This window comes from Sebastes umbrosus, chromosome 15, assembly GCF_015220745.1.
Source record: "Sebastes umbrosus isolate fSebUmb1 chromosome 15, fSebUmb1.pri, whole genome shotgun sequence".
In the NCBI taxonomy this organism is placed as follows: Eukaryota; Metazoa; Chordata; class Actinopteri; order Perciformes; family Sebastidae; genus Sebastes; species Sebastes umbrosus.
In genome coordinates, this window is record NC_051283.1 from 2,025,000 (window position 1) to 2,048,667 (window position 23,668).

General features: G+C 42.4%; 1 protein-coding gene across 1 annotated transcript in view; it reads right to left on the bottom strand.

Annotated features, from left to right (window-relative positions):
* Positions 1-23,668, bottom strand: part of macf1a (microtubule actin crosslinking factor 1a) — a 177,229-nt gene that overhangs the window by 31,302 nt on the left and 122,259 nt on the right. Inside the window, 16 exon segments of the mRNA XM_037794207.1 lie at positions 678-779; positions 889-1,011; positions 1,716-1,942; positions 4,143-4,368; positions 6,751-6,759; positions 7,771-7,974; positions 8,795-9,013; positions 9,164-9,391; positions 9,483-9,689; positions 11,065-11,291; positions 12,663-12,747; positions 13,736-14,062; positions 15,543-15,702; positions 17,059-17,225; positions 19,177-19,347; positions 19,619-19,780. Coding sequence (XP_037650135.1) covers positions 678-779; positions 889-1,011; positions 1,716-1,942; positions 4,143-4,368; positions 6,751-6,759; positions 7,771-7,974; positions 8,795-9,013; positions 9,164-9,391; positions 9,483-9,689; positions 11,065-11,291; positions 12,663-12,747; positions 13,736-14,062; positions 15,543-15,702; positions 17,059-17,225; positions 19,177-19,347; positions 19,619-19,780 — 2,844 coding nt within the window.

Here is a 23,668-nt window from a genome sequence, read left to right on the forward strand (position 1 = left end):
CATGAGTCAGCATTTTAGCACCTCCGGTTCCCTCGTCTGGAAGTCAATGGGTTTTTATTTAGATGTCTGAAATAAGGTCTGTGGTTAACACAACCCTCAAGAGATTTTAACATTTTTTTCTACAACATAAAATACGTCAGTAAATATCCCACTTGTGAATTTTGAAGCTTTTTTGTGTCTTAAAAAGGCGGTTGCTAACAAGTGGCTCAATGAGACGACTAAACGCCATCACGCCGACTCGTCCTCCTTTACAGCCTCGTTGTGTATACTCACGCTCATGTGACCGTGGTGTAGTTTGTTTATAGCCTAACGTTAGATTTTTACTTCTGGCGATTGCATTTACACCTCAAAAATCATAAAAGTGGTGTTCATTAGTGGAGATTATCTTGCTGAACAAAACTTGTAATCATAAACGTGTGTTTGCCACAGAGCTGATTTTCTGCAATAATCCAAAACCCAATGGAACAATCCCATTGGCTTTGTGTCCAGGGAACCAGGGCGATGCTAACTTCCTGGTTGGCCAACAAAAACACATCATCCCTGGAGCACTCAATCACCATGTGCAATACAAGAATTTTGATTTGAAGTTTGTGCAAAGAGGACCCTAAAGAAGTAGCCCACAAACATGTGATTTGGCCCTGTTCACTGTAAACACAGAGTAACTCTGATGCACAGACCTGCAGCGCGTCCTGATACTGCACAGATGCCGTCATAGCCTCGTCCAGTCTCTCCATCCTCTCTCTCCACGTCCGGTTCAGGCCCTCCCAGGCAGCGTTCATCTGGACGAGACGGAGAGAGGAATCATGTTAGTGGGTCAACATGTAGAAGAGCTCTACACAAACTAAACAAAAACAAAAGAAGCAAATGAACTTGGTATTGACTCCTCACCTCATCAATGGTCTTCTTCACTTCAGGTTTCTCAGTTTCCCCACAGGCAAAGATGAGGTCAGCTCCGAGGGTCCTGACAAACTCCAGTTCCTCCCTCAGACCGTCCGTCTCAGCCTTAATGGCCTGGTGAAAGGACAGAGAGACAGTTGTTTAGATACTTTATAATAACCATTTTTAAATGCTAAATTGATAGTTAATTCAACTTTAGTTAATTTTAGCTATTTTACTGTTAAACAATGAAATTATAATGAATAATATTTACTAATTTTATCAATACTTTAACAGTTATATTAGTTAACTATTGTCAGTTTATTGTTGCACACATTATAACATTTTATATACTATATGAAGTATTTGTTAATAATTACCAAATGATTTGTAAAACATCTATAAACATTACATAGATAGATGGAACAGAAACCAATTATTAACCATTGACAAACTATTAACTATCGATCTATCTAAAATAATGTTTATAGATGCTTTACAAAGTATTTATTAACCATTTAACAAGGTATTATAATCATCGGTTGCATCTTTATAATAACCATCCAAATAATGTTAACGGGCAAATATTAACCATTAACCATATCTATGTAATGTTTATAGATGTTCTACGATTAAAGGTTTCCGAATCATTTGGTAATAATTAACAAATACTTATATATATATATATATATATATATATATATATATATATATATATATATATAGTATATAAAATGTGATAATGTGTGCAACAATAAACTGTTAAAATAACAGAAATGATAGCGTTACTAATAATTAGTCAACATAATGATAGTGTCCCTCCCTCACGTCCTCCGTACCTCAGCAGCCTCAATCTGTTGTTTGATGAGCGAGGGGTCCACGCCGGGGTCCTCCAGCTCCTTCACGATATCTTGGGAGTCTCGGAGCGTGCTCAGTAGCGCCGCCACGTCAGCCCAGAACTTCCCGGCCAGGTCCAAGACGTCGTTGAGCTTCCCCTCCCTCTCCTCGGCTCGCTGCCGGATCTCATCCCACAGGGAGCGCAGGCGCAGGAGGCGGGTCCGAACGGCTGGAGGAGGAGAGAGGAGGAGGAGTTTAAACAGGCTGGCAGAGAAACGTTGGTGGGATCTCACTGGGAAATACTTCTTTATGTAATGTTAACAAGAGTAATAATAATGTTTTCCTTGTTTGAATTTTGCCATGTAGTGTCCAGTTTATTCTCTCATCAGTCCACTCCCACTATCGCTGCACAGTGAAGTCTTTCATTTTCCATGAAGCGTGGAGGGCTGAAGTTCTTCAGAGGGCAATATAACAGAGACGCATGTGTGTGTTTTGTCTCACCACGTGGTGACGTTGGGAGAAATATGCAGAGCTTCACTGCTGAATCTGGTCTGCCCACTGGCTCTGTGCCAGTAAAACAGTGACCAGTTGATTGTTCAGTCAGTAAAGGAGTTGGACTGGAGCCCAAAATAAGATTTTAATACTTTTCACCCAGATTACAGACGCCTGTTGTGTGTGTGCCTCTCTGCTCTGACCCAGTCTGTTTGGTTTGATTGTAATGTTTTGTACCAGTTATAGCCAGTATTACTCCCAAAGTGCTCCACAGACAGACTCAGGAAGTCCTTTGTCCCCCGAGCCATCAAACTGTACAACACCTCTCTGGGGAGGGGGGGAGGGGGTGACAAAGGAGGACGTCTGCAGGACAGTTAATGCACACAGGGCAGTTTAATAGACTGAGCTACTTTTTAATTCTGCACACCACCAACAGCTCTACTCTGCACCTTTATAGACCGGTTTGACTGTATTCTACCAATAATCTACAGCTTTATTCTGCACTTTAGTCTATTTAAAAAAAAACTCTCTACCTCAGTTCTCATCCCACATTATATTCCATATTTGACATTTCTTAATCCCCTGGTCTCGTCTGTATATCACCTATATTTCATTATCCAGCACTATATCACTTTTTGCACTATATTTACATTTTTAATAGTCCCGTATCTCAGTTGTTAACCTGCACTATATTCAGTTTTAACTGTTTTCTTCATCTCTTGATATTTTTATATCTGGTATATTTTTTGTACTTTGTACTACTAACTTTTCTACTAACTCTAATCTATTTTCCATTTTAAATAAAAAAGCAACTATCAAAAGGCATAGGAGTTGGCAGCAGTGTTTAGTTATTTAGCTGTTTTGCTGGTAGCCATTTCCCCCTCTTTATCTGTTTGCTGCAAAAAAAGGGTGAACTTTTAATGAATGATTAAATGACCATACTCTTTTAACCCCCGAAACCTGCAGGATCGCTGGCGATCCCGACCAACTTTACTGTCTTACAGAGACTGTATCAGGTTCAGTTTTAGAGCAGCTACAGTGGAGTTACTGGAATTATATGAAACTAAAAAACCTGAGGAATCCATCAGTACCAACCATGTCATACTAGCGGGAAGGAGGCCAAATAACGCTACAAACTTATGCTAAATCTTTGGTGAGGAAAAACTGTCATGGCCATTTTCAAAGGGGTCCCTTGACCTCTGACCTCCAGATATGTGAATGAAAATGGGTTCTATGGGTACCCACGAGTCTCCCCTTTACAGACATGCCCACTTTATGATAATCACATGCAGTTTTTTGAATGCAGTATAAATCTGTTATTTTCGCAAAATGGTGTATTGAATATTTCTGCATACTGGGGTCCCCAACACAACACAAGTGCTCGCCATCCAGTTGCTGAAAAATGCAATTCTTGCAGAAATCTCAAAATGTCAAAACTTTTTGATACCAAATCAAAGCATGTCTTTTTCTATGGTGTTCCTCAAGGTCTTGGTGTCTTAATGTGGAATTTTGGAGGGAATATTGATCATTTTTTATCAATTCTCGAGTGGTAAAGAAATGGTTCAATTTAGCACCAAATCTGTGTACCAACCCAAAAATTGCAGCAACAACTTATGAGACATAATAGAGCATGGGGATGACCATCATATCCTTCTATCATAATGTTCTATACACTTTCACAATTTATTTTAATCAATGAATTAATTCATGTTTATTTCTAATGTATGATTAGAACAACTTTACACACAGTGCTGAGCTGCATCTCATATTGATCTTCAGGTTCCAGCTTTCAGATGATGTGCACCACTTCTATGTGACATCTACTGTTGACCTGCTATCTCCCCCTAAAGACCCCCTGCACAACAACAAACGGCCCGTGTGGCCTGTCTGCCTGTATGTTATTTTGAATGTTACTTGTCCGTCAGACACATCCTCACCTTGAGCGGCGGGATCGTCGTGAGCAGCTCGCCCGATGAGCTCCTCTCCGCGGGCGCAGAGGGCAGAGAAGCTCGGCAGCAGTTTGTCCAGCTCCAGCCCCTGGGCTCGGTGCTCCGCCAGCTGCTCCCTTATCTTCTCCGTCTCCGCCGCCACCGGGGGAGGCTGCCGCAGCCGCTGGACCGCCCCCTCCAGGGTCTCCAACAGGGGGTCCATCTTGTCGTGAAACTGGGGACGGAAGGAGAGTCGAGAGAAAGTGTTATGAAGAGGAGAAGAGAGTGTGTTGAGGGGGCTGGGTTTGGGTTTCTGATAGCCAGGGGACATTTTGAAAGTGGGAAAATACTGAGATATTATGTGGGTGGTCAGCCATCTGTGGCAGACTGCATTCACTTGTTTTATTATTAATCTTGTAACAGATTTCAACAGGGGGATGTACAACAGCCGTACAGTTCTTCTACAATATTTAATATCTCAATATTGCACCTTCAGCATGTCATCCAGGCTGCCTAACTCGGATCTACCACACAACAGGGAGCTGCTAAGTTGATGGGCTTTTCTTTTATGTATCTGAAGGGAATCCGATTGCTTGATCACTGCATAACACAGCAAATCTCATCTCGCCACAAGGGACAGAGTGTTGTGATACAGAAGGACAGCTATGACTGGTTTCCAGGACACTAATCTAACCTGGTCTGAGACTAAAACAAGCACGTCTCAGGAAGCTTAATTCAAGGCTACAAACCTACACGAAAGGGACATTTCCTAACAGTTGTATTGTCACTCAGGGTTGGCACACACATGGTTTGGACCATTACGTAGAGCATATAAAGCTCAAGTGGAGATTTAACTGGAAAAATATCAAGCTCAAGAATTTAAAGCCTTTACCATTTCAGATAAACTGACTGCATGAATTATGACTTCATCTGACCAGATTAGTATTTGATTAGAACAACGGCGTATTAAGGTCATTGTATGTAAAAATAAATAAAAATGATGGCGCCGGGGGGGTAGGAGGGGGAGGGGGTAGGTCAGTGTATCTTTTGGTCATTCGATTTTCCTTTCACCGAAAATAAATGGTTATTTGATTTTCGTTTTAAAATACAAAAATTAAATTGAAATACAAGATGTTTTTCTTTGTCAGGGTCAAAAAGGGATGAACTAAATTTAGAAAACGGGTTGATTTTCATTTTCTATTCTAAAATCAAAAAATAAAATCACTAGAAGACAGAAACGAAAAAACACCAGTTTTTTCAAATTCTGCGACCGGAAGTTGCGTAAGAGCGGGTAAGAGCGCGTAAGAGTGCGTGAGAGGACGGTGCTGCTGTGTAACTGAAGGGGATGGACATGGATCAGCACGTCATTTTTTGAAACAATAAAAGAGCGTGTCTCAGGGAAGAAGACATGACTGCAGAAAAACTAACTTCGGTAAAGTGTGAAAGATATCGACAGATTCAGAGAGATGCTATAAAAATATTCAATAACTTCAGTCTTTAGAAATAGAAAATGAAAATCAACCCGTTTTCGAAGTTTAGTTCATCCCTTTTTGACCCTGATAAAGAAAAACGACTTGTATTTCAATTTCAATTTTTGTATTTTAAAATGAAGATCAAATAACCTCTCATTTTTTGTATTTTAATATCCTTCTGTGAAAGGACCAAAAGATACACTGACCGGGTCAATACTCCAATAAAAAACGTAGAATTTAAAGTTGTACATTTACGAGAAAACAAATCTGGAATTCTCTGACATTTAACTCACAAATGTAGCGGTTGTCTGAATTTCATTGCACCTGAAGCAGTGTTCTTATAGTAACGATGCAAAGGTCCTGAAAGATACATTTATGTGTTGTCTTACAGGTTCTTTCTGTGTTCTTTTATGAACATAAATAAATACTGATATAATTAATAGATTTTGCACTCGGCAGCTCACGTTACCGCAGTGTTTAACGGCGTTGTTTGTGGTGTTGATGAGGTTGATCCAACCTCCAACGTGAAGCGATGCGGTTCCTTGACAAAAAACACTATTTTTCAGAGTTTTTTTTCTCGTTAATTTGTGACTTTCTAATCTGATGGTTCAATGATTCGAGGGTTCAAGGGGCTAAAGGTTCTTTATTTGTCATATGCCAATTCCAGCAAAGCAGTCATCGGCAATGAAAATCTTTGGTGTCAGGTTCCTTCAACAATAAGCTCATAAAATATGTTTATATATAAAGGGAGAAATCACACAAGTAAATGTAAAAGCAAAATGATAAACTAAGGCATAAAATAGTGCAGTTAAAATAAATATGAACATAAGTAAATATAAAATAGTAATGTAATGGTAAATTTGCGATTAAGTTGATGACAGTATTTCTGATGGAAGGTAAACAGGATGTAGTATCTCAGAGAATATCAAGAGCTTTTTCTTGGAATATTGCCCCCCCCCCTCCCCTAAGCTCTGTAATTTAAAAAAAAACAAACTCCAATGGCCCTAATACGTCATCGTAGACAAGTATACAGTATGTACTAATATTACTAATTGCATAGATTCATATTTGAATAGTCGTCCAAATCATGTGGTGTAACATGCCTGAGTGGCGGTTTGAGTTCAGTGATCAGTCAGTGGTCTTACCTCTACCAGCTGGGTGATTGCAGTGAGCAGTGACGATGGAGAAAATGATGATGGTAGTGGTGGGGGATGGGGGGGGGGGGGGCAACACACACACACAGCACATCCACAATGAACGAGGGATGGGATGGTGGAGGGTTGCGAGGATGAAGGGGTGGACGTGATGATGACGGAGATTAAGGTTTAAAGGATGAGGGAGGAGAGACAAGGAGGTGGGTGGTTTAGGATGGAGGGAGGAGGGATGAAGTGCAGGTGGAGGAAGAGAGGGAGCGATACATGAATTGGTTTGATGGGTGGGGGGGGGGTGGAGAAACAATATCATGAGTTAAACCAGAGACATGCACAGAGTACAAACTGTCAGGCAATATCGACGGCGGCATGATGTCTCATGAGATGAAGTGCAAAGAGAGAGTAAAATATCCGTGGCGATGACTAGCACTAAAAGACGACATGATGTGATAAGAGAAAAGTCTAAATGATACATTTTGTTATAGGTACATTTCTACTAAACACTGCTAGATGGATGTATTAGCTCTTACTAATAAAATATAAACTAAAGTTAAATTATACAAAACACAAAGTAAAGAAAGAAGTCTAGAAATCAAAATCAAACTTTCACTGAACTCGTGACTGTGCACGATAAATCCTCATTATCATTTCGTTCCGAGCAGCAGACGCAAACACAAACACAGAACTCATGCTGCTTCATAATCACATTGAGTCAGTCTGGGGGCTGCAGACGCCGTCTAACAAGCTGTAAACAGACCTGGGCCAAACGGCATTTACTCATTTGCTCCAATCTACAAATTCTTCACTCTGCACTGAGGCAAATGGGTGTGTGTCGTTTAGCTAATCAGGTCAATTCATGCACAAAATGTCATTTAACGTTCATTGAATTGACTTTCAAACTACTCCCGTCGAAGCCTTCTGGCTTTCTGGTACCCAAGTAGATTAAATAATAGAACTCATTAGACCCAGGTCTGCAGTTAAAACACCGTTAGCGATTAGTCCTCTGTGACGTACCTGTGCAGACTGGGACACTGCCTCGTCTAGGGTCGTTGCACGACCTTTGACCCCCTCTTTGATGGCCAGGTAACGTCTCTCGGCCTCGGTGCAGAGCCGCGTCACCGTGGCCCCCTCCTGGAGGCTGAGCTCGGCCAGCCGGGGTCCGATCTTCAGCAGCTTGTCGATGTGGGGCTTGTGCTCTGCGATCGACTCCCTGATCAGCTGGAGGCGGCAAAAGGAAATGAAGAAAGTGTAAAAATGAGGGCTGTCAGGCGATTCAAATATTTAATCGCGATTCATTGCATGATTGTCCGTAGTTAATTGCGATTAATCACAACTTAGTGATAAAAATGTACCTTAAAGGGAGATTTGTCAAGTATTTAATACTCTTATCAATATTGGAAATATGCTGCTTTATATATATTTATTATTGGAAATCAATTACCAACACAAAACAATGACAGATATTGTCCAGAAACCCTCACAGGTACTGCATTTAGCATAAAACAATATGCTCCAATCATAACATGGCAAACTGCAGCCCAACAGGCAACAACAGCTGTCAGTGTGTCAGTGTGCTGACTTGACTATGACTTGCCCCAAACTGCATGTGATTATCATAAAGTGGGCATGTCTGTAAAGGGGAGACTCGTGGGTACCCAGAGAACCCATTTACATTCACTGATCTGGAGGTCAGAGGTCAAGGGACCCCTTTGAAGATGGCCATGACAGTTTTTCTTCGCCAAAATTTAGCTTAAGTTTCTGAGCGTTATTTAGCCTCCTTTGCAACAAGCTAGTATGACATGGTTGGTATCGATGGATTTCTATATAGTTGAGATACTTACATATAGGATGGCTGTTCTAGTTTCATATGATGCCAGTATCTTCACTCTGGCTTTAAAACTGAGCCTGCTACAACCTCAAAATCGCAAGTTGCGTTATTATCTCGTTAACTTTGACAGCCCTAGTAAATATTAATAAATAAATATACACATTTTAGTTGGAAAGATGAAAGGAAAAAACATTCTATATCCTCGCTCACCCTCATCTGGTCCTGTTGCAGCCGGAGAGCGTCCGTGTCGATGGCTGGCGGCGGCAGCTGGGTGATAAGGGGTTCGGTCTCGCCCAGCCATGGCTCCAGTTCCTCGTAGGTCTCCCAGAACCGAGCGACTAAAACCTGGGCCTGCTCCAGGGCTGAGAAGCGCTCACTGTGGCTCTGGCTCACCGCATCGTAACGATCGCTGAGAGAATCCGTCTTCACCTGAAGAAGAAGAGGAAAGATGAAGACATGAAGATATTAGTGATGTTTCTGCATCGTGTACCTCCCTTTCTATTCTCACTCAATCCATCCCTTCCCCCTGTCACTGATGAATGTAAGTCTCTTCTTCTAAATCCTCTGTCAGTGACTCACTATCAGTGCGTCTTTCTGGGTGTCGCTGCAGGTTTCCAGGATGTCGTCTCTGGTGCTGAGCAGCTGATCCACGGTGTCTTTGTGTCGGATGATGTCGATGTTGAAGGCTCTCTGCACTTGCATCTGGGCCACCGTCACGTCAGGCTCCAGGCTCAGGGGCCCCAGAGACGCCAATTTACGCTCCGTCTCCCTGACCCAGGCCTGCTCTGCATCCACCGCCTCCTCGTACTGAAATGAGGAGTTTTAAGCAGGTTTTAAGACTAATCTAATGGCTCAACAGCAATTCATGTTTACACATTTAAAAACCGCTTTGCAGTACCTGTTGTGACCTCTGGATGGCAGCTTGTACCAGCTGCACCCGCTGAGTGATGGTTTCATCAGACTGGCGGTAGCGCTGGTTGGCGTCGGCGACCAGACGGTCCAGGCCCTCGCGGGCCCGCCACGGCACCAGATCCAGCAGGGCGTTGCCCACCTCGTTCACCGTGTCCAGCACCAGCCGCTTCTCTGCCGACACTTTCTTCAGCTCCTGTAAATATGAAAGTGAAGGATTAGTTTTACAAAGCAAAAGCTGCAACAAGTGAGAAAGACATGCTTAAATAAGGACTAAACGTGAAAAAACGTGACTAAACGGCACCCGGTGTATCACAAAGTGTTTTCTGCTGCGGTACTTGTGGCAAACTGGAAGCATATTAAATGGAAGCTGAAAATGTCATTGTAGAGTGAAAGAACTGGAAAGCAGCAACACATTACATGGCAATAATTTTCAATAGCTTTTACAAACTGTTATTGAGTTCCAAGAAATCAATGTTACTATGGTAACTCGACCGCGGGTGGGTTGTTATTGGAATGGCTGCAAATGTCATTACAGACTGGAGCTGTCACCAAATGACTTGTTCTGTTCAAATAATATTATTTATTCTATTATGGGAAAAAAATCATCTTTTACATGTGGATGATTAAAGTTTTATCAAAAAAACACATCGGTTACGTACAGTCACTCAAGAGCCCCGTCAATCATTAAAGTAAAGCAGGAGTTACTTGTTTCAAATGGCTGAAACAAAACGAAATAATGCAAAAGAAGAACTGCATCTTCACCATAAAAATAACTCCTTTTTAACACAAATCCATGAAATGTACGAGGGAACTGATTCAATGGATAGATATGGATTCTTATTCTGTTGTCACAAACACGCGTTTTGAACGAAGTGACTCACAGCCAGAGTTAATAATAATATACCAGGAAGCAATGAATGTTGTGTGAAATAGTGAAACATATAAACCATTACATATAAATACTGTCACTGCTGTAATTAAACTGCCTGCAAAAAGCTGAACGGTTTAACGGTGTATTGTAAAGACACAAAGGCTGCAGAAGAAAAGTCCAACATGTCCGAAAAAAGTCTGAAAAAAGTCTGAAAAATGTCCAATAACAGGCCGAAGAAAAGTCCAACATATGTCCGAAAACAGTCTAAAAAAAGTGAGAAAAAAGGGTCGAAAAATGTCCAAAAGAAGGCAGAAAATGTCCAAAAACAGTTTCAAGAAAGGTAGAAGAAAATTCCAACATATATCTGAAAAAAGTCTGAAAAAAATAAAAGAAAAATGTCCTAAAAGTCTGAAAAATGGCCAAAAACAGGCCAAAGAAAAGTCCAACCTGTCCGAAAAAGGTCTGAAACAATTCTGAAAAAAAGTCTGAAAAATCTGACATATGTCTGAAAAATATCTGTAAAAAGGCAGAACAAAAGTCCGACAAACAGCTGAAAAATATCAGAAAAATGTCCGAAAAATGTCCAAAAAAGTTTCTAATGAAGATGTTCTTTACAGTGTCTATTGTAGAAAAAAAAAATCTAAGTTCTTCAAAATACTCTGAAAATAAATGGATATCTATCTCGTACTCCACCCACCTTCTGTCTTTCCTGGTAGGCGGGCGTGGCGTCGGGCTCCACGTTGTTGAGCTCCGCCTCCACGCCGTCCAGCCACTGGTTAATGTCGTCGTGGGCGCTGGCGAATCGTGTGGCCAGCTGCAGGGCCTGCTCCAGGGTGCGGAGGGCCTTGCTGCTGCTGGCCGTCATCTCAGCGTAGCGAGACTTGATGCCGTCCAGCTTCTCCTGGATCAGGAGAACTTCCTCACCTGCAGGAGGACAAGCAGGTCTGGTTCATGAACTGTCCTGATGCTGTCATAAAGCTCATCGGTGTGAGCGGCAGCCACAGTGAGGTAAATTTTTTCGGAATTGTGTGCTGTATTTAGAGTCAACTATTGAAACACGTCAAGTCAAATTCCTTCCTATGTGTAAACTTACATATGGGTCTTAATTCTCTCATAAAATTCACTATTCCAAACATCTCACAGCGCCCTCATGTTGACAGCTCTGCGTACCTCTCACGGCCACAACATTTGTCTAAACTAGAATCACCGCCTCGTGGTTGTACGCCTCCACTAAACCAGTCAGGTTGCAGTTTACATCCGTGTCTGTCCAAAATGTCATCACTTCATCATTCTATCCTGTTAAGACATTTGTCCAAAATCTAAATCAGTTCATCCTCAAGTCCAAGCGGATGTTTGTACCAGATGTAATGAAACTCCCTCCAGGCGTTCCTGAGATATCGCGTTCATGAGAATGGGATGGACGGACGCACGGACAACCCAAATACGTACTCCGGCCACGACTCTCGTCAGCGCAGAGGCATAGAAAGTGTATTCACGAGGTAGACCAACAATGAATTTCTTTCTTTTTTTCTATTAACTTATTTGTTTATTTAATTTATTATTATTACTTTTCTTTTCTTTGTATTAATATTAATATAATTCTTTTTTAATTTATTATTCTATTTTTTCTTTATTCTTCTTATTTTATTTTTTTTTCTTTTATTAATTTGATTTCAATTTTGAATGCTGAAGTTCTTTTCCCTAGTGTACTTATTGTGTTCGTCTCTAAGCTGAACTACTTCAAAAATTGGTTTATAAACTATAGTAATTATGAACTGTAAATTGCATATATGAAAACAACCTCGAAAAAAGGGAAAAAATAAAGTATGACAAAAACCAAACAATGAATCGGCTAACAGTGCTATCAGTCAGCATGGCTAATATCATGAGAAGAGAGATGCAAACCAGATGTTACAGTTTGGTTCACCGCTGATGTCAAAATGTGTGGTTTGGATGTAGATCTACACCAACTACAGGAAAACTGTTTCAGTTTATTTCTAGTGTGATTCTCTCACTAATCTTCACAACATAAGATTCAGAATATTGTAGGGCTGTCAAAGTTAACACCATAATAATGCGTAAACTCAAATTTGTTTTTAACGCCACTAATTTCTTTAACGCAACTTGCAATTTTTTGGTTGTAGCGGCTCAGTTTTAAAGCTAGAGTGAAGATACTGGTATCATATGAATCTAGAAAACCTAAAGAATCCATCAGTACCAACCATGCTCCAAACTTCCACTCAAAGAGGAATTCAGGTTAGGAAAAGATGAAGAAGACGAGGAGTGTGAGATTACCTGTGGTCTGTTTGAGTAAGGCTTGTCCATTCTTGATGGCCTGGTCCACTGTCTTCTTCCTGCTTACTATCTCTTCATTTAGAGACTGAGGGGACAATGAGAGTGAGAGTTAACCTCTAGTACAGGAGTCAGCAAGCTCTACTATCTAAAGAGACATTTTAGGCAAAAAAATAATAATAAATCCGTCTGGAGCCGCAAAACATTTGATCATTGTGATGAAGGTAACACAGTTTATAGTCTAAGTATATAGTATATAAGTCTAATGCAGTGAGGGCCAAAGACACAATGTACGACGGCGTATTAGGGCCACACTGAGGGGAAAACAAATCGGAGATTTCCAGAATAAAGTTGTAATATTACGAGAAAAAAGTCGTAATATAATGAGAATAAAGTCATAACTTAATGAAAAAAAAGTCATAATATTACGAGAATAAAGTCATAACTTTATGAGAAATAAAGAAAATAACATGTAAAATTACTACTTTATAATATTATGACTTTATTAACATATTATTACGACTTTTTATCTCGTAAATCTATGACTTTATTCTAGTAATCTCAGATTTTCTTTTTTTTCCCCCAATACTTTTTCCTAATACTTCATTGTACCACAGACCTTCTACAATGATAAATAAAAATGAAAATGTAAACAAAAAAACAGTTATTCATTTCCATTTTTAAAAATCCACAGAGAGCCACTGGAGAGGGGCTGAAGAGCCACAGGTTGCTGAGCCCTGCTCTAGTACATAAAAGATTTTTTGCTCCTCGGCTCCAAGAATAAAATCTAAAATACAGCGTGCTTCCTTTAATTAACTGTTCAAAAAGAGTTTTTTGTGCTAGTGAAGAAAAAGGTAACATAACAAAGGTACTGAAGGAAATTCTGATGTAAATTCTGTCATGATCCAACTCACACAGTGTGTGTTCCTGATTTACCGTTATATCATACTGTATATAATGTTTAATTTCATGTATATTATTACAGTTCTACATGTATACTGAAGCACTTTCCCTAATAAATGTACTAACTACTGATCTCAGCCAATGTGTCACTCGGTGCGTTGATGAAGTCGTACCAGGGTGTGTTTGTGCTGCTCGGCCAGCAGCTGATGCTGGTAGCTCTGGACGGAGACCTGCCCCAGCCTCTGAGCCACCTCCGCCAGCCAGTTCAGCACCTCCACCTCATCCTCCCCAAACAGCTGAGCGTTAGCCAGCGCCTGCTCCAGCATGCCCGCCCGCCTGGAGCACCAATCGGTGAGCTCCGAGTGACCCGACCTCACCGCCCCGACGCGCTCGCTCAGCCAGTTGCGGTCGGCCGCGCAGCTGAGCGGGGTCAGCGATTGGCTGAGGGACTCGAGGTGGCCGACCTCAGCTTCGTGTGAGGTCACGTCCTCTTGGACTGCCTGGGAGGTGTGTGTGTGTGTGTGTGTGTGTGTGTGTGTAGGGAAGTGAGATAAGAACAGCAAAACAACAGAAAAACAGATGGATAAAAACTCAAAATATGAGCATGCAAATGAAAAATCATAGAATAACAGGAAATCATAAACATCAATGAATGAGCAGAATGACTTAAACTTGACAACTGAAATGCAAACTAAAAACTCAACTGAGCATGAATGAAAGGAGGAATGAGCTGTTAAAGTGTGTTTGGGTTGTGAATGATTGCTTTGTGGATCTCGTGCCTCGAGCTTCCTCTAACAGCATCTCTCCATTGAGTTACACCGGATTAGATTGAGTGTAGGGGCATTTTATCAACACTGCTGACTGCATCGGTGTTTGCTACAGTTCAAACAGGAGGGAGGCGGGGGGGGCTGCACCACAATGCTAACAATATTTAAAGGTCCCATATCGTTCTTATTTTCAGGTTCATACTTGTATTTTGTGTTTCTACTAGAAAATGTTTACATGATGTAATGTTAAAAGAAACACTTTATTTTCCTCATACTGTCTGTCTGAATATACTTGTATATTCACCCTCTGTCTGAAACGCTCCGTTTTAGTGCATTTAAATGGAATTGCATTGCTAGGCAACAGCTTGGGTCCATGTGTTACTTCCTGTCAGCTGATGTCATTCACGTACACTGCAACAGGAAATGAACTGGGACACATTTAGAATGTTTATTTTTAAAACCGTGTAATGGTCTAAATCACAAATAGACATTATAGACTATAGTGGTTATTTGCATAAAACACATGATTACATTTGAACACATCATGATAACGTTGTAATTTACCTTTGCCCAACACAATTTTTTTTACTGAATAGAGCAGAATTGAATGCATCATAATGTAACTCAATAGAACCTCTGTTAACTTTAGTTGTAAGCTCCTTTATTTAGCCCAGCAGGACTGTGCTTCCCACCGGCTGCTAACAGCTAATGTTAAATAGCTCTCCTCCTGACGATTTCATCAAGGATTTGTTGTTCACAGTATCGCGTTATCAAGGAAAAAAATATGGTTGTTGAGTGTTTTTGTTTCCTCCGCCTCGGCTCTGGTCCAAAACAAACGTGTGTACGGCGTTACGTCATTGTGCGTGCGTAACTGTCGGAAAGCATCAATGAGAGAAATCAATAGTCACGGTGGGATGTGACTCCAAAGAATCGGACAACTACGAACCTTTTCAACAGGAACCGATTCTCCATTCCCGTCCCTAGTCTTTGCCCTGGATGTCCTGACAATTTTACCCGCCACTGCCAACAATTTACTCACATTTACCCGGGTGCTAATTTCAGACCTTGTCAGCCAGTATTTTCTGGGTTAGGGGACTGTGTGCATTTTGAACCTTTGTTAATCCCTTTGGGATTCAGCCTCCTGCTCATTGACACATACAAATCAAACTTTGTGACCCTTTTCCTGAGGCCGGGGGGGTATCTGTGACGGTACCTTGTGTTTAATGATCTGCTGGCTGATCTTGGCCGTTTGGGTTCCCATGGGCTCGGCGGAGCTCGTGCGTCTCTCGGTGGCGCTCAGCCATTCTCCCAGCGGCTCCAGGGCTTCGTGGAACTGAAGAGCCAAAACCTGCAGCTCCTCCAACTGCCTCTGTCTGAAGGACGGGAAAGGGAGGGGTGACATAGATACCAAGACATGATGAGGAGGAGGAGGAGGAGATTTTATTGGTATTTTATTGCTTTCAGAGTTTTTTGCTGCACTTGGACCTGATTTTGTGTCTTACAGCTGTCGTCTTCTTTACAAACACAGTTTATTAAATGTTGATGACATTTTTATGATATGTTAGTAAGTTTTAAAGAATTTCATAAACAGATAAAATGACTTTTCTTGTGTGTGTGTGTGTGTGTGTGTGTGTGTGTGTGTATAAATCAAAGCATCTCACAACCTGCTTATAAAGAAAGCAGTGTGTGTGTGTGTGTGTGTGTGTGTGTGTGTGTGTGTGTGTGTGTGTGTGTGTGCTTAGGCTTACTATATTGATGTTGTTAGTGTTCACACTAGACAGTGTAATAAGTCAAAAGGCATCATGCCTTACAGAAAGTTGTGAGGCATGAATGTTTTATGACTGTATTATGACGCTACATTACACGGAGATCGTCCGACTGAGATATCGAACCTCTTCGCTGTGCTTTGCGAGCGTGAATTTGTTTTCCCCCAAAGAATGGTGTCTTTCCCCAGTGAACAGACAAGCTGCTGAAATGACTCGCAGACCACAGAGACCAAATGTAATGATACTTTTCTTTCTTTAAGTACGGTGGTGCTCATCAGAGCCACACACGGATGAGACAAGAAAACAGGAAATAACCACAAGATAACATGCTGTTGAGGAACACCACCGATTACTCTCCCCAACCACATATTTAGCTTTCTGTGATATTATCTGCGTTGCCTTTTTGGAGGATAAAACGGACAGAATTGATCATTTTGAAGTGTCGACAATCATTGAGAGACACAGAACTGGAAGTCAGGAGTGCCAGGACGACCATAAGAGAGCAATATGATGCCTTAGTAGGGCTGTGTATTGGCAAGAATCTGGTGATACGATACGTATCATGATACAGGGCTAAGGATTCAATATATTGTGATATATTGCTAAACTGTAGGCAAGGTGATATATTGAGATTATTTTCAAATCTAATTTCAGGGAAAATGTCATTAAGACACATCATATCTATAAAATCGGAGTAAAAAAAAGTCCCATTTGGACTCATTGGATCCACAACAGTCTCAGCTTTACAGTGATACCCAATTATTCAATTCAAGAACTGCATTTTGGAGAATAGATACAGTATCGCAAAGCATAATATAGCGATACTCATGTATTGATATTTTCTTACATCCCCTATACCTCAGTATTGATTGCTTTTCTTTTCTCACTTCACAGAGAAGTCAGCGTATACCCACATCCTCCCCCCCCCTGCAGCGCCCCGGCTGTACTGTAGAGGACACGTACCTGCCGCCGGCCTTGTCCAGCAGGTCATTCCATCTCTCTGCCAGTTCCTGGAGCTGGGTCTGAATCTTCTCCCTGTCCTGAGTGTCCGCCGTGGCTGCGATCCTCTCTCCCTCAGCGCGGATCATCTGCACCGTCGGCAGGCGGTCATCTAACAATCTTTGAAGCAGCTGGAGGAAGAGAAACGCACACAGTTATCAAACTATAAAGCAAGGGGTCTCTGTCTGTCTGTTTGTCTGTGTGTCCTTCGCATATCTCCAGAACAGTTCATCTGATCTACTTAACAATTTGCGGGTGTATCTCTGAGGACTCGAGGATGTGCAGCATCGAAGTTGGTGCAATATGGACATGTGACACGGTCAATATTAATAAACTGTAAGGAACTGTTTTTAACTTCTTACACGTATAAATCATTCCGGGTCGATGTCCCATGCGCGCTTACGTGTGCTTACGCTGTTCAGACTCAGACTCCAACACAAACTACACAGAAGCACCAAAACCTCTTGGTTGTATCTAGTGAAGCCCGTCTGTTAAACAGTGTTGGCCGTGGTCGGAGGACGCGGGGGAGACCGTAGCTTTGGTCTCCAAGACCGGAGTCTCTGCTGTACTCTGCTCCTCTGCTCCTCTGCCTGCCTTCACTCACACACCGCGCTCGTTCTCACTTATTCGCTCCACTCTCACGTGCATGCTCGCACACTACACACTGCAGAAGAGTTAGTTTGGTGGACGTTTGTGCAGAAATAACTGCTGCAGCTCCTCCAGACCAACAGAGGTTTCTCGTGTCTTGTGAAGTGACGGGGCTCCACAGAGAGAAACGTTATCGTCTCTGACCAAAACTCCGGTGTCTCCCCTGTTCCCTCCGGCCGCGGTCGGGAGGCTGAGGCAGGAAAAGCCAACACTAGGATCAGCATTTGATTCATGGAGAGACCTTCGTCTGGTCAGCTAACATTACTGCCAAGCAGCTGAAATATAGAGTGATATTGTGCTTTTAGCTGTCGTGTGTCTCCTCACTGTTTTGAGCGATGCTCGTTCATGCTTGGTCGGAGGGAACAGGGGAGACAGCGGAGTTTTGGTCGGAGACGATAACGTTTGTGTGCACATCTACATCTACACTTACACTTTTAGAAACATTATCAACCTTCTCTTTGTTTTTGAGGAAAGCATCATACAAAGCTCATCAATTAGTAGCTCTTAAACTTTTCAATGGGTCATCATTGGACTGAGGTTATCTGATATCTGTATGAATTATTAAGCATTTAATAAGGGTAGGTGCTACTTTTAAAAGGTAGATACAGAACAAACTCGTATTCACTTAACTAAATTGTTCCGAGATCAGTAAAACAACATCCGTGAGCGTACTTCCTTCCTGGTCTCTGGTCTACTTTGAACTAAGAGCTCGGTTCAGCCTCTGGAATGCACTTCTCTTACAGTTTATGCTCTCTTTCTCAGCCAGACAGTGACACCGCTCTCCGTCACGGATGTAAACACGTGTGATTGATCGCTGGTCGAGGCTGCAGCACACTTATGTGCACAAACACAGGAAGTGTGTGTTGGATAAACAGGGAACAGAGAACAGGGTGTGTGTGTGTGTGTGTGTTTCTGAAAACAATACAAATACACTATACATGTGTGTGTGTCTGTTTTTATGCCAGTCTGACTGGCAGACGGTCAACTGGGGCCGTTTGGATGCCAGGCAGACGGATCATTGACCGTGTGTGTGTGTGTGTGTGTGTGTGTGTGTGTGTTTGTCATTCAAATATCTATTGTTTGTGGTTGAAGGACACTGAGGACATTTGAATACCAATAACGTCTCAATTCAACCCGTTTGATAAATAGAGGAAGTGCTTCTCACAATAATGTTTAAAAAAAAAAAATAATCCATAAAATTCAAATCCACAGCCGGAAGCTGGCAGGACGCTTTAAAGAGGAGGATGTGGGTGCTTGATGATCAACCGCTTCACATCCCCAAAAATCGGAGCAGAAACTGAATGACAAACACTTCTAATCAAACTCTTGATGACCTAAAGAAAGGACTCTTCAGCTGCTTTCAGCTTTAAATCTCTCAGTTCTGTTTGGATTTCTGAGAGACGGCTTGGTTTGATTTCATCGTTCTTCTCGTACCTTCTGTTCTTGAATCTGGGCCTTGACCACTCGGTACTCGGCCGACGGGGGCTTCTGATTGGCCACCAGCTCCTCTGTGTCGCTCAGCCAGCTTAGCAGAGGCTCCAGAGCATCCTGGAATTTCCCACAATGCAACAGGGCCTCCTGCAACTGGGCGATGCGCTCTGCCACCTGAGGACAGGAAAGACGGTTGTGATTGAGAAAGGAAGTCAATATAATATATACTGTATATAAACACCGATCAGCCATAACATTATCAGGTCAGGTGCTTTGGCACGACTCCGGAGGTGGTCCATCTTGGGTACAACTCGCGCACTAAAACTGGTAATGGAATCGCAAATCAATGCAGCACGGTTTGACTTGGCACCGCTAAAAGTGCCAATGAAAAAGCCCTATTAGTCTAAAAAAGCACACGTCAGAGAGTCACAGAGTGGAGTCGTACCCGCTTGTTGAGTGAGTTCCATCGGAGGTTGGTGCTCTCCAGGTCGTGCTCCAGCGCCTGGGTGTCGGTGTGTTTGGCGGCGCTCTGGATCAGACCCTGACCCACTGCGTTGATGTGCTGAAGCTTCGGTTGAATGCCGTCCACCTGCTCTCTCTCCACGGCCTGGAAGAGGAAATGAGTAAAGGGTTACCAGATTTATTGAACACGTAAACAAGAAAAGAAGGCCGTAGTTTCAAATTTGAAAGCAGAAGTCAGTCGTCAAAAATACACCGACCATTCAATCTGCGTGACAACAAATGGAAACAAACTTTACCACACTATGCCCCTATATATAGAAGAGACTGGATAATAGGAGATGAAAGACAGACAGAGGGATGTGCAGAGATAAGAGAGGAGTGGGAGACAGGAAGGGAACGGGAGAGATGAGGGTGGAAGGGAGGAGAAAAAAAAAGAGGAGGGGGAAGAGGAGAGGATTATGGGGATTAGAGGGTTAGGCGAGTAAGGGGCTGGCTGGAAAAGGCTGAGTCGACAGCACACACACACACACACATTGCAGAGTACACTAACACACTCGCATGGGCGCACACAACCTTCACTTATTCGCACACCCAAATTCATACACTCACACACACACACACACACACACACTCATAGCAGATACACGCACAACTCTGCCTGTCTGGACGCATTACTCGCACACACACGTCACAGTGGAGGGCTGGAGCCATCTTGTGCTGACAATAGAGGCAGCCACCCGACACTAAAGACAACCAGACTTGACTTCCCTGGCCCGGAAAAGACGCAGCAACAGCCAATGCAGCTCGTCTGTCAGAGCAAATCTGTGTCACACTACTGTATCCTAACACAGACGTACAGTAGGGGTTCTCAAAGTTCGACTCAGGGTCCTATTTGGGGTCTTTGGGGAGATCGCGGAGGTGTCAAGCAATTAAGTGTATTAGATTTCATTGTATTTCCACTCTAAATACTATTTACAGATGCAGAAAATTAATCTACAACAATTGTTTTTCAGATTATCATGCAAAACTGCCACACAGCCACTAGTTATTGCTTCACAAATATAACAATTTGCTGCTTTTCTCCAATTTTGTGCCGGCTAAATGTCGTGTTGGTTATTTTCTGTCGGTCTCGAGTGTAGCAGCATGTTGGGGGGCCACCGCGCCGTAGTCCCACCGCGCCGTCCCACCGCGCCGAAGTCCCACCGCGCCGTAGTCCCACCGCGCCGAAGTCCCACCGCGCCGAAGTCCCACCGCGCCGTAGTCCCGCCGCGCCGTAGTCTCACCGCGGGTTCAGCCCGGACAGAGCGGACTTCTTCATCCGCTCCTCGTCCACCAGTTAATTGATCGAGGATGACGGCGTTCACTCGGACGGATAAAAAATGAAATTGCTAAAATGCGTGGCCAGATATACTTGAGTGTCCGTTAATATAAGGGGTGGCCCTCCCAAGTAAATCCTATGTGTGAGAAACAACTCTTATGCTTCTAATCACTTTTACATTTCATTTATGTTTCACAAAACAAATATTTTTGTTGGGGTAAATAATTTACTGAAACATCTTCTCATTGAGTATGGTAGTTGTATAGCAGCTAAAAGGCTTTTGATACAGTTATTTAAATATATATGTATATTTTTTATGTGAAAAAAAGGTTATATTAAAAGATGTTTCATAAATTTGTATGATATGAATTTGTGCTCATTCAAAGACAGTGTAATGAAATGCTGAATGACTTTAAAAAACTCAGTTAGCTTTCATAATGAAGAGATCTTTGTTTTACGGCACAACAGGGCAATAAATAACCAAAAAACTAAATTACACAAAAACATCGGTATCAGCCAAATTGTTATTTTAAATGACGGTATCGGCCCAGAATTTCTTTATCGTGTGATCCTTAAAAAAAGCAGTTTATTTTTCTGTCAAACTACAGACTAAAGGATTTAGTGATTAATTATTAGCTGCAGCTCTATAAACAATACAAGGAAGACTAAATTGAATATCAAAGGCATCGCTGTGCCCCGTCACAAAACTGTAGGACTTCTCAATTGTTCATTTCAGAGTTTGGAGCACATCCCTGACCTATAAAACCGGGTTGGTGCCTGATTTGTTAATGTCGTCTGGTTTTCCCTACAGTTGGTTTTACTGTGGAGAAAAAACAACCCAAAACCAAACAGCTAATGCTAGAAATGTGAGAAAGACAAATACATCCTGCTAAATTCCTGTAAGCCATCCTGCTGTATTTAACAATTTGCCAAATCCACAAAACAACTTTCGCAATTTTACGGTATTCCACCAGTTCTCCAGACCGGTGGGAACATCGTAAACCACCGCCGATGACATTCCTCTCATTTGGTCGTTTCTGGGACAAAATCCTGACAAATGGGGGTTCACAAGGAAGTAATGTGTGTGTGTGTGTGTGTGTGTGTGTCTGTGTGTGTGTGTGGGGGGGGGGGGCTGTCATCAAACCGTTTGAGAAGTCCTGACATTCAGAAAAAGGCCCACAGAGGGAGAATTAGGTCTGGTGGTTTATAATGCTGTGGCAGCCAAATGGCCACAAGAGACGGAGAACCACACACACACACACACAGATTAATCAGATGCGCACATCCACAGCACACACACACACACACCAGATTTTGGTAAATCCAACGCCTGGGGGAAATAGCTGGTGTGACAAAACTGAAGGGGGTGCAGTTAAAGTGAGGAGAGGGAAAATGTAGGTTTCGGGGTTATCAGTGAAATCCCACAACGGCCTGGAAGGAAGTTACCACAGTCGTGGTGTTCAACAGTCAAATAATAACAAACCACTACACACTACTAAACTACTACAAATGATAAAATGAAAATACGTGAACAAGGAATGGTGGTTCCCCCGTTTTCACCATCAAAACTAAAGATGGATTTATGACGCTACCTTTCTTCATCTTCCTTCAGATCAACTCCTACGACCTCCGATAACAGCCGGCTGGCGACCTCCGATAAACAGCCGGCTACGTTAACATTAACAGACCAGCAGTGGATCTGAAATGGGACCTGGCATTTTCAGCAAATTAAACTTAAACCTGCAGTAGGAAGAATATTTTTGGTATCATTGAGGAAAAAAATTCCATAATAACCTTTCAGCATATTGTAATTCAAGTGTTCTGAGAGAAAAGGCTGGTGGGCGGTGCTTGGTGTTTCCTCAACTGATCTCAACATGGCTGCCGGGTCACAAACTGTCTCATTTAGCAGCTAAACAGTACACTACAAGATGATTCTGAGAACATCTGAGGAGAGAAATAGGCATTACAGTAACAGAATATTGATTCACATTTGATCAGCGCTGCCTACTTTACCGTTTGGTCGGAGTTTGTGAGTGATTGGACAGCTGCTCAAGAGACGGCAGGCTCCAGCTCGGCCCTGATTGGTTGTTTTCCTTCGGTCTGTGAAATCTTGCAGATGCCGTTAGGAGCACCGAAGGACACAGAGGCACATGATTTCTTTCAGATTACCTGTTTTCATGCACTACTGTCAGTATTAGGGATGTCACGATACCAGAAATCAGACAACGGACTCTACATACTGACCGTCAATGCATCTGGTCCGTCAGCTCAGAATAGCAGGTGTCACACACGGGGACGAGAGAGTTGACAGACTGAGAAATGGCAGAGGATTTGTTGTCGAAGTGTAAAAGCAAATCCCTACCAATGACCATTACAGGCATCGTACGGTACCTTCGGTACTGTAGAAGAAGAGTACCGTCACTTTTTTAGAATTTGGGCATAGACTTGGAACATAAGTATCGGTTCTCGTGACATCCCTAGTCAGGATATAGTGACCGTTTTATAAAAATACGTTTTTTAATCATATTTGCTCTAATCTGCCTACCCCAGCTTTAATGTTCAAAAAAACACTTTATTTTTCTCATCCTGTCAGTCTGAGTATACCTGCATTCACCTTCTGTCTGAAACGCTTCATTTTAGCGCCTGTCCCTTTAAGACCCCCTCCTGAAAAAGCCCAGTCTGCTCTGATTGGCTAACGAGAAAAATGTGGCGCAC